This window comes from Acanthopagrus latus, chromosome 14, assembly GCF_904848185.1.
Source record: "Acanthopagrus latus isolate v.2019 chromosome 14, fAcaLat1.1, whole genome shotgun sequence".
NCBI lineage: Eukaryota > Metazoa > Chordata > Actinopteri > Spariformes > Sparidae > Acanthopagrus > Acanthopagrus latus.
In genome coordinates this window covers 2,795,211-2,807,528 of record NC_051052.1, presented here as the reverse complement: position 1 = coordinate 2,807,528, position 12,318 = coordinate 2,795,211, and the positions used below count along the sequence as shown (strand labels likewise).

General features: G+C 44.1%; 1 protein-coding gene across 1 annotated transcript in view; it reads right to left on the bottom strand.

The window, feature by feature from the left end:
- The window catches only part of rint1 (RAD50 interactor 1), an 87,120-nt gene that overhangs the window by 59,636 nt on the left and 15,166 nt on the right, over positions 1-12,318 (bottom strand). The window contains exons 2-6 of the mRNA XM_037121264.1: positions 7,458-7,583; positions 6,158-6,264; positions 2,215-2,388; positions 1,906-2,046; positions 831-1,014 (exon numbers count right to left, since the gene is read on the bottom strand). Coding sequence (XP_036977159.1) covers positions 831-1,014; positions 1,906-2,046; positions 2,215-2,388; positions 6,158-6,264; positions 7,458-7,583 — 732 coding nt within the window. The remainder of the gene's footprint in view (positions 1-830; positions 1,015-1,905; positions 2,047-2,214; positions 2,389-6,157; positions 6,265-7,457; positions 7,584-12,318) is intronic.

The window sequence follows — 12,318 nt, the reverse complement described above, 5'->3', positions numbered from 1 at the left end:
CTAAGTAACCACTGTTTGGTCCAAGATTATTTCTCTCACCTTGTGAGTTTTTGAGAGTTGAGTGTTGCCAAGCAAATGAGCTAGTATAATTACTGGACATGATATAAGTAACTGAGTAAATGCTGCTGATAAACTGCTGCAGCCCACAAACACCCGTTTAAAAGCAGCCAACATTGGCAGAATCATCATCATTGTATCTAGTATGACAAGAAAGGGACCCGGTGGAAAGATTTTACGGATATATCGCGGAAGATATAGTGCCCATATATACAGTGGAAAAGCCAGTGTTCATCCACATGCTGAAAACTTTCAATACCATGTATGTGCTAGACAGCTGCAACAGGGCATGTCTCAAGCCGGAAGTAGTAGAATTCAGTGACATAAATGTGTAAAAATCAAACTAAATAAAAAATAAAACATGGAAAAAAAATTGGTGAAACTCAAGCGAGCATGTGAAAGACAGCAAGCATTTACTATGCAATGTAAGCATGTTTAGTTTTGTTAACATATCTTCAGGAATACAAAATACATTTTGTATACAAAAGGCATCTTTTACTTATCTGCAAAAAAATGTGTTTAATGAAAGTTATGTTCATACATCCCAATCGGGAAATTGATCAATTTTTGTAATAGCATGAAGTCTGACATGTTAAATGTATGTTTGCCAAAGTGTTTTATCAAAAAGGGACACATACTTTTTTGAGGAGGAGGTACTTTAATTTATTTCTTCAAGTGAATTTGAAGGAGCACTGTTTACAACGGCAGGGCCATTTTGTAAACAAAACGGCCCTGCCGTTGCATATCTGACACATGCCTTGTTTCTCAAATACCTTGCCGAGAGAGTTGGTTTGTCGATTCCCATAGAAGTGGTATCTGAACCTTCTGCTGAGTGGCAGCAGCATGATCTGGATGGGAAGACAGAGAGGAGGAACTTTGTGCTGAGGTGCGGCTGAGGAAACAGGCTGGGTAGAGGTAACACAAGAGGCCAAAGCCCTCTGTGATAAGTGGTCATCACTGCCAGAGAATGTTAAAGAAACCAAACACTGGAACACTTGCAGTCTTCTGAAGCCATAACATCCTCATTTGGAAACGTGCTGGGGACCTGTTTCATTTCTCTTCACCCTCTCTAGCTAGTGTTATAATTTATTTACAATGAACAAATGCTTTTAAAGTTAAAAGGACAGTGAGTTAGACTATGTTTGTCTACTGTTATGATAATGTTCTGATGTTTTGACCAACCATAACTAAGCACACTTTGTTCAGACTAACTGTATACATCTTGGGGTACATGGAAGTCCATGAAAAATATTTCACTTTGAACCATAAATGTAAGCCTGTTGGTAGAACTCAGTAAATAGTCCCCTTGACACTTAATCACAGTAACATTGTCTTGTAGTGATGTGCAGGTCGACCCATAAGCCGCTGGACCTACCAACTGACCCTGGGTTGGGAGGGTTTGGGTCAGCTGACAAGAAAATATTCATAATAATGGGTTTGGATGGGGAGGCAATGACTGACAAATCAACGTTAACTGCAATGATTTCACTATTGAGTACCAGGAGGACATCCTTTGGGGAGATCGCTGTAACACAAACCCTACAGTAAAGGGATGGGGAGTCTCTCATGATGGGCTGGATGGGTGCAGGTATTAAAAACCCTGACATGCACATCATTACTGGTTAGACAGCATGAATGTTCACCAAGTGTTACCAATTCATCTGGTGGATATGAAGATATTTCGTAGGATAACTGATAACTGTGACCTGCTGGTGGCACTGGGTAAAAAGTCAGGGGATCACCAAGTCAGTAAAATTCATATTTTCAGAACCTTGAATGTATAAAATGGATGGAAAATCCATCCATTATTTGTCAAGACATTCACCAGAAGCTCAAACTGAAGGATACGAGGTCTGCAAGGCAAGCAGCTGTGTGACAAGCAGCTCCAGCTGGCTGTTGATCTCCTGATGATTGGCTGTAGGTGTTAGTGACTGAGTAGGAGGGGAGACGATTGGCCATTGAAGTTGAGTCAATACTTTCTCAAAATCGCTATGAAAGAATTGAAGAGAAGGCTTTAGCTCATATGGCAAACATAGGACAATGCAATGGACAATATATAGCAGTAAAGTACGCATCTTTGTATTCCTGATCCACGCAACATTTAAATACAAAGTGACGAAAGGGAACATTGTGTAGGGAGACTGCGTAGAGAAATACCTGGCCAGACGGTCTTTGATGATCTTGTGCCAGAAGTGAAGTGTTTCTTGGAGGAAATCCTGAAGGTGAAAACACCCAGACTGGTTTAATCCAGTGTCCAGTACAGCCATGGTGTCTACTGTCCTTATGGCCTCCCATACACTACTGGTCATCAGACACTGCTGGACTGCAGCACTGCAGGCATACAAGACATCCAACATTAGTGCTTTAGCCCATAATAGACACAGAAAAAGGTCATACTAAAACTATCCATCCATCCATCCATCCATCCATCTTCTTCCGCTTATCCATTACCGGGTCGTGGGGGTAGCTGTCTGAGCAGGGACACCCAGACGTCCCTCACCCCGGACACTTCCTCCAGCTCTTCTGGGAGGATCCCAAGGCGTTCCCAGGCCAGCTGGGCGACATAGTCGCTCCAGCGTGTCCTGGGTCTTCCCCGGGGTCTCCTCCCAGCGGGACATGCCAGTAACACCTTCCGAGGGGGGCGTCCCGGGGGCATCCGAAACAGATGCCCGAGCCACCTCAACTGGCTCCTCTCGATGTGGAGGAGCAGCGGCTCTACTCCGAGCTCCTCCCGGGTGACAGAGCTCCTCACCTCACCCATCTCTAAGGGAGCACCCTGCCACCCTGCGGAGGAAACTCATTTCAGCCGCTTGTATCCGGGATCTTATTCTTTCGGTCATGACCCAAAGTTCATGACCATGGTGAGGGTAGGAACGTAGATTGACCGGTAAATTGAGAGCTTCGCCTTTCGACTCAGCTCTCTCTTCACCACGACAGACCGGTATAACGACCGCATTACTGCGGCCGCCGCACCGATCCGCCTGTCAATCTCACGCTCCAGCCTTCCCTCACTTGTGAACAAGACCCCAAGATACTTAAACTCCTCCACCTGAGGCAGTAGCTCTCCCCCAACCCGGAGGGGACAAGCCACCTTTTTCCGGTCGAGAACCATGGCCTCGGATTTGGAGGTGCTGATTGTCATCCCAGCCGCTTCACACTCGGCTGCAAACCACCCCAGGACATGCTAGAGGTCCCGGCTCGAAGGAGCCAACGAGACCACATCATCCGCGAAAAGCAGAGATGAAATCCTGTGGCTCCCAAACCAGATCCCCTCCAGCCCGTGGCTGCGCCTAGAAATTCTGTCCATGAAAATAATGAACAGAACCGGTGACAAAGGGCAGCCCTGCCAGAGTCCAACATGCACCGGGAACAGGTCTGACTTACTGCCGGCAATGCGAACCAAGCTCCTGCTCCGCTCGTACAGGGACCGTACGGCCCTTAACAGAGGGCCTCTGACCCCGTACTCCCAGAGCACCTCCCACAGAATGCCACGAGGGACACGGTCGAATCCACAAAACACATGTGGACTGGTTGGGCAAACTCCCATGAACCCTCGAGCACCCTGCGTAGGGTATGGAGCTGGTCCAGTGTTCCACGGCCCGGACGAAAACCGCATTGTTCCTCCTGGATCCGAGGTTCGACTATCGGCCGAATTCTCCTCTCCGGACCCTGGAATAGACTTTCCCAGGGAGGCTGAGGAGTGTGATCCCCCGATAGTTGGAGCACACCCTCCGGTCCCCCTTTTTAAATAGGGGGACCACCACCCCGGTCTGCCAGTCCAAAGGCACTGTCCCCGACTGCCATGCAATGTTGCAGAGACATGTCAACCAAGACAGCCCTACAACATCCAGAGACTTGAGGTACTCAGGGCGGATCTCATCCACCCCCGGTGCTTTGCCACCGAGGAGCTTCCCGACTACCTCAGTGACTTCGGCTTGGGTGATGAAGGAGTCAACCTCTGAGTCCCCAGCCTCTGCTTCCTCTATGGAAGACATGTCAGTGGGATTGAGGAGATCCTCGAAGTATTCCTTCCACCGCCCGATGATATCCCCAGTCGAGGTCAACAGCTCCCCACCTCCACTGTAAACAGTGTTGGTGGAGAACTGCTTCCCCCTCCTGAGGCGCCGGATGGTTTGCCAGAATTTCCTCGAGGTTGACCGATAGTCCTCCTCCATGGCCTCTCCGAACTTTTCCCAGACCCGAGTTTTTGCTTCCACGACTGCCCGTGCTGCTGCTCGCCTGGCCTGCCAGTACCCGTCAGCTGCTTCAGGAGTCCCCCGGGCCAACCAGGCTCGGTAGGACTCCTTCTTCAGCTTGACAGCATCCCTTACTTCCAGAGTCCACCACCGGGTTCAGGGATTGCCGCCACGACAGGCACCGGAGACCCTATGGCCACAGCTCCGAACAGCCGCGTCAACAATAGAGGTGGAGAACATGGTCCATTCGGACTCAATGTCCCCAGCCTCCCTCGGGATCAGGTCCAAGCTCTCCCGGAGGTGGGAGTTAAAGACCCCTTTGACAGAGGGTTCTGCCAGACGTTCCCAGCAGACCCTCACAATACGTTTGGGCCTGCCAGGTCTGTCCAGCTTCCTCCCCGCCAACGGATCCAACTCACCACCAGGTGGTGATCAGTTGACATCTCAGCCCCTCTCTTCACCCGAGTGTCCAAGACATACGGCCGGAGGCCAGATGACACGACCACAAAGTCGATCATTGACCTCCGGCCTACGGTGTCCTGGTGCCATGTGCACATATGGACACCCTTATGCTTGACCATGGTGTTCGTTATGGAAAAACCGTGACTGGCACAGAAGTCCAGTAACAAAACACCACTCTGGTTCAGATCGGGGAGGCCGTTCCTTCCAATCACACCCCTCAAGGTAACACTGTCGTTGCCCACGTGAGCGTTGAAGTCCCCCAGAAGAACGACGGAGTCCCCGGTTGGAGCACTCTCCAGTACCCCTCCCAGGGACTCCAAGAAGGCCGGGTACTCTGCACTGCTGTTCGGCCCATAAGCCGAAACAACAGTGAGAGACCTATCCCCGACCCGAAGGCGCAGGGAAACGACCCTCTTGTTCACTGGGATAAACCCCAACACATGGCAGCTGAGCCGAGGAGCTATAAGCAAGCCCACACCAGCTCGCCGCCTCTCACCGCGGGCAACTCCAGAATAGAAGAGAGTCCAGCCTCTCTCAAGGAGTTCAGTTCCAGAGCCCAAGTTCAGAGAGAGCTTTGACAAACATGCAAAAGCAGGAATCTCAGAAAGACAATATTAAAGAATAAACACTCAACAATCAAGCCCAACACAAGGAAGTTTTTAGGCAAGTTAAAACAAGAAGGCAGAACAGAAATTGTAAGAGCACAAAAAGTCAAAATGACTTACTACAAGAAATAAATGTAAGAAAACAGCTAAAATCACAGCAAAAGCTAGAGAGATGAAAGATAACCCAAAAAGTTAGGCAAAAATATGAGTACATAAAATAATAAAAACAATCAAGTACATTAAGAAGAGGACACCACATCATATACAGATCATAACAGATACAAAAGACTATGGGCAGTAAAAAAATAAAGGGCAACAAACAGATTAAAAATAACTAATCTATGTTGGAAAAAAATATTCACTGCGTGTTACTGGATTTTACATTTTGACTGCATTACTCATGCAGCACCCAGCTAGGTGAATTTCACCATCTGGATGACTGTAGCTTCCATCGCTACTTGAGGCCGAGTTTTTTTAAGAAGTTATTTAAAAGAAGTTACTAACATAGTGATCAATGGGAAAAATGAATTTTAGGATTTTTTCACTGGAAGCAAACTGGAAGCAAGGTTCAGAGGAGCTGTCATATCTAGGTGTATAATACGTAAATGAAAAAGGACAGTTAATGCAAGCAGAGCATAGGAAAAAGCGGTTAGACATCTGTCGGCCCTACTTGTTGTCTATCTGGCAGTCATGTGTAACAACAGCTTCTAAATAATAAATAATTATATTGTCTATTTAATTCTATTTTCTCTTCTGTCATACATCACTGTAATGTCACTCTCCATGTGCATGTCATAATTCATTCATGTCTGCATCTCCTTGCCCTCATTTTATTACCTCAGTTCCTCTATACGCTGAAGGCACCGTAGGTATTTCATATGTCTTCCTATAGTGTCGACTTCGTTAAGCATCTGGCCAAGATTATCCATCCAAGGCTGGGCCCCCTGTAGGTATTTAAGGACAGAATAATTATCCAAAGTATAAGTACAATATTTTCTCCTCAGGCAGTGACAATACAGCGGCAGTTAGGATTATGTTACCAGATTTAAAAAAAAAAAAAAAAAGAGAGAGAAACAGATTTAACCAACCATTGAAGCCATTCTGCAAGACACACAGGTCAATGTTTGCACCAAAATTGTGATGTTGTAAAAAACTATGCTGACAGGCTCAGTCACTTTTGATTTACAGGAATGCCGCTCCCCTGTCTGCTGTCTTAGTCAGATTTTAAAACATACACAGGGAATGGGCGATCAGGTATAGCTGATAAAACCTTTGTTTTTATGGTCTGGTTTCTTACCCACACAGCTGAAATAAATCCCATAAGAAGCTCTACTTTTGTAGTAGAACTAAAATTTAATCAAAATCGAATAGATTTGAGCCCCAGTAAACAACTTAGGACTGAAGATGGCAACTAGGCTGAGATGGGATCAACATTTCTGCTATGTAATTTGGGGCAAGACCCAACAAGCTTTAAAGGTAATTTGCAAGATCTTAAAATCAGTTCTTAAATGGACAGGGAAGGGAAGACAGGAGAGGAGTGAGAAGCCTAGCTGCTGTAATCTGGACAAGTTGGAGGTGGGAGGGAGAATTATTGGTGATACCAGGAAGGACGGTGTTGCAATAGTTTAGCCAAGAAAAGATCAGTGCATGAATAACTTTTCCATGTCAGGGTGTTATAGTATTCTTTTGATTTTTTAATATGGTTCTTAACTAGATGAAACAGGATTTCTTTGTCTTGAAGTTAAGGTTAAGTGAATCCAATATAACTCCTGCATTTCCAGCAACAGCATTTACTGTTAGCAGATAGGGGAACAAGGGCATTGTCAATGAGACCAATATTTGGGTTTGGAGAGCTAAAGCATGATTTCTGATTTTGAGGTGAGTTGAGGAAAATGTTGTGCCATCCAAGTTCTAACATCACTGAGAGGGTTAAAAATAGCAGCTAGGCTTTTTGGGTCACCAGGTCTCAACATAATGTGTATCTGTGTGTCCACTGCATAGCAATGAAAAGATATATTGTGTTGTTGGACGATATTGCCAAAGGGAAGCACATAGATAGAAAATAAAAATAGGATCTGAAACCTGATTGGAACTTGACTATACTACTCATTAGCAGCGAGTAACCTAACAAACCTACCTGGTTCAACATGTTGGAGATAAATCGCTCTCTCTGCAGCAAATCCTCCATGGAACATCTAGCATCTGCTGCAGTAGACAGAGCTGCAGAAACTTTAGGAGGCACAGAACTGGATACATTCAGAACCTAGATAACACAAATATTCAATATAATCACTACACATGTGTATTCTTAGCTTTCCTGCAATTAGAGAGCCAATTAATTAAAATGGTCTCTTCATTTTAATGGAATGTGCTGCACTGTTTGCCTTAATCTTCCTCCTTGTAAACTATTCATGTATTATTGTAGCACTACTGGGAATTCTTAATCGTTATCCACTATCAGAGGTTCTGCAGCTTGGTCCAGTTTTGCATTCTCTTGCTCTACTGTCAATTATTAGTTGCCTTTATGTAAATCAGATGACTATATATTGTGATTTTACACAACATTATCGCTCAATTTTTCATATTGTAACAGTTATTAAATCATGAATTCTTACAGAAGGAATGAACAAGGAGCAGCTTCAGCTTCTACCCCCATGAATAAACAACCAGGCCTGCATAGCTGGAAGATCCCCTTGTATCAAGTACTGGACCAAGTAACAGTGACAGGTTAGTCCAAAGTGGCTAAAATCTCACTTTTTGTACTTTGCAAAGCGTGTGCCCTGTGAAAACCTTGTGGCTGTCTGATGTACACGTTTTTATGATTCTATGATGTCTATGATTCCACTTTGTATTAATGTAAAATCATTAGTTAGGTACGCATGATCCTGCCTTTCTTCCTGAAAGAGGGCAGATGACAATGTCATGTATTAGGAGTAATGACATCCTCCACGTGAAATAATGAATAAATCATGTCTGTAATATTTAAATTTTCACCCATCCATCCATTTTCTTCTGCTTATCGGGTCACAGGGGCAGCTTGTCTGAGCGGGGACACCCAGACTTCCTTCCCCCTGGACACTTCCCCTAGCTCCTCCCTTTCCCAGGGAGACTGAGGAGTGTGATCCCCCGATAGTTGGAATACACCCTCCAGTCCCCCTTTCTGAATAGAGGCACCACCATCGCACTCTACCAGTCCAGAGTCACTATCCCCGACTGCCACACGATGCTGCAGAGACGTGTCAGCCAAGACAGCCCCACAACATCCAGAGACTTGAGGTACTCAGGCCGGATCTCATCCACCCAGGTACTTTGCCACTGAGGAGCTTCCGAACTACCTCAGTGAATTCGGCTTGGGTGATGAATGAATCAACCTCTGAGTCCCCAGCCTCTGCTTCCTCTATAGAAGGCTTGTCAGTGGGATTGAGGAGACCCTCGAAGTATTCCTACCACTGCCCGACGATATCCCCAGTTGAGACCAACAGCTCCCCACCTCTACTGTAAACAGTGTTGGTGGAGGGTAGGGCTGGGCGATATGGACCAATAGTCATATCTCCTTGACCCCTGAATTGATATGCAATTATGTTGAAAAATTAATTATTTGTGTTTTTGTTTTCAAGCAGAGACTAAATTAAGTGGAGATAATTAATTTGACTGTAGCACATAGAATAGTTATAAATTTGGGTATGATGCAACAATAACAACAGGTGTTAATGGATAAAAGTAGTAATTAAAACACATTTCCCATCTGAGGCATGAAACTGATTTTATTAATGCCAACATACTATTTAAATTGAAATTGTAATCTGGTTTCATTACAGACATTCAAAAATTCATCATGACTGATAACAACACAACAATGAAAAAAAATATGTGTGTGAAACCAGATGTTCATTTTGTCTTCTAGCATATGTTAGTTTTTTTTTTCTTGTGTTCAGACAATGAAATCAAGAATGTCAACCACTTGTTTCTGACAGTCTGTGTATGTCCTCAATGACAGTCCAGATGCAGCATACAGTACATGTGTGTGGCTAGATGCAAAAAGAAACATTTCATGTTTGACGGAAACCATCAACAAAACAGCAACTACGAAATCACCTCAAAACCACATGAACCTTGTCTGAGGAAAGTGTGTAGGACTGTGTCTAATAGAGTGAGTGAGTGTGGGTCTGTGTATGAGAGTGTGAGTGAGACAGCATGAGAAACACTGATAGAACAGAGGATGTGCTGATCTGTTGTCCTCATGGAGATGGCATGACATGTCAAACAGACATTCAAAACTCAATGACATCATTACAACAATAACAACAACAAAAAAGCTGAGCTGTCTCACTCATGGGGTGTCTTACTCATGGAACTCCCTGAAGCAGTTGTTATTTTTGTTCAGGCACAAGTGAACAGTGCACTTTGAACACTTGAACACAGTCTGTCCCCTACAGTTTGGGAGCTGCCGCGTACCTTCAACCACTGGCCAGTGACCCACAGCATCTCCACAGACTTCCTGTGGTGGTATGGCCTTGGCTGGGCCTCTGTGCTTTTTCTTCTGGTACTCTTTCCATATCTGCTGAATGACGTCCCCTCTTCTTCTTGGACAAGTCCTTGCCCTGCATGCAGAGGGCTTGTGCAACAGATGTTCTGAAGGATAGCAAATCCCTCTGCTTCTTCTTCAGGATATTCAGTGACAGTGACAATCAAGGCGATACAACAGCCAGCAGTTTGCAATGACCATATCCACAAAGTGAAAAAAGAACTTGTAGTAGTACTTTTTGGACCTGTTCCAGTTCATTACGATCCAATTTTAGCACACAGTTTGGATTTTTTTTTGTGTGCAGTATAGATTGCTCTGTTCCACAATACTGTTTAGAAGCTCGATGTCGAAGAAATCTCTTAAGTACTGTATGGGCAGTTTTATTGCATCTGCCTCAGGAAGAGCAGCTTTCCACACTGAGACTTCTTTTGCAGAGTTTGGTTTCACTGACTTCCACAATACCCTCTGTCTTTTCACTCTGATAGCAGCTGCTCTTGCAGTAGTAGCTGCACTAGGAAGTGCATCATCCTCTTCTTTGGTGCTGCTGTCATCACTTCTGCTGTCATCACTGCTGCTGCTGCTGCTGCTGCTGTGGTCACCTGGTGTTTTTTAAAAAAAACACTATTGAAAAGTGCAGACATTTTATTTACATATACATAACATGCCCTCACGGTGACATCCACAAATATGTAGCTAACAACACAAAAGTTGAAAGTCTGTACAATATTATAGCATTATTACTGCTATTCTCATCACCTTGTGCAGGTATGTATTAGTCATCACTGTCTCCACTCTCACTAAGACAGCTGTCATCACTATCTGCTGGTGGAACCCTGGTTTGTACTCCAGGAGTTCACTTTTCATAGAACATGGATTCATGCATACTCTCTCTAAAAATAAATGGCAAAAATTGCATTCATATAACATCATGCTAATGCTCTATAATAATTACAAAGAGTTACAAGAATTGTATTTGCTATAGAAATTGTGTGTGACTGCTGAAAGCCATCTAAATATAGTATTGTTTACATGTAGCCGCTATGGTTAATTTAGCAAATATGGCCGAATGTCGCGAATTCTCGACGAACGGAAAACTTCAAATATCTTCAAAAATATCAGTCAAAAGTACTCCATTTTGCTTTTGCTAGCTCCATAGACAAACAATAAGCAGACATGTATTTTTATTTTACTATACCTTACCCCAAATAAAACAATCCATCCGCGTTTGCAGCTTCAACTTGCTAGCGCCAAAAATCGGAAGGGACCACGATCGTCAACTGGATGTGGCTCCCACTTTGACTGGTCCTATGAGAAACCAGTGATTGCAAAACGTTTCTAGGTCAGTATCAAAGAGGAATGAGCCGACCTTGGGGGAACACATGCACTATCTCAGCTGCATTCTGACTAGAAGCGGTTTGAGGTGAATTCACGACAATAGGCGTTAAGGGGATACCGATATATTTAGGCTGAATATCGATATACGATAAATATCCAGATATGTGTATTGCAAAGTGAGAACAAATATTCAGTCAAAGTCAAAGCCAAATATGACATGTGGGTGGGAATTTTGTCATTTTAGTGGAAGGCCATTTGGCCTTCACTTTTTTTTTTTCAGGGGCACCAAGGCCACATGACAGGGCACAAAGACCACTAAGTAAAATTTGTTGATTTACCTTTCAGACTGATACCATAACATCCTAATTTATAATAAGACATGGATTATATATTAAAACATTTTTTAAATACCAATATCAAGTTAATGTTACATTAGAAAACAGTTTTTTTTAATGTAGGTTTAGGGTGAGGTGAGTTTTGTGACACTACACTGAATATTAGTGTTACTGAATAATTCTCCCAATAGAAATTCCCCCAAATTATGGCAAAGCACATTATTTCCCAAACAAAAACATTGTAGAATAACCAGCAGGAGACCACTGATGTGTGGAATAATTCTGGTGATACTACATCCTGAATAATAGTGAAGTTATTGAATAATTTAGTATCTCTTTACGGTGTTGCATTTTGTAGACATCCCTTCCTTACTACGATAAGAAAGAGCCGTCGTCTGTGTTTTAACAAGGTTTCACTTATGAGTTATTGATCCAGGAAATTTGAATCTGTGAATATATTTCCAACTTTTCCGGACTAAATCCTACCACATAAGTCAGTTATGTATCATGTCAAAACCGGCTGAGCTTGCTTGCGCACCTGTGCTGTAAGTTTCGTTCTTCTGTTTTGAGATGCTGCTGCTGTTTGAGAGGCTTTCACGCGAGTTCATCGTGATGATGAGGCTCCACTTGCGTGAACCGTGGACTCACTGAAGTTACTGTGAGTGACTACTGTCACTCTCTGTGCATGACAGAGGAGGGGCGCGGGGAGCAGTGCAGAGAGCTCTGGGTCAGCAGCTTGCCTGGAGCAAGGATCACAGCGCAAATTTGAACTATATCGATATATACAATGGGGTCTAATTCCA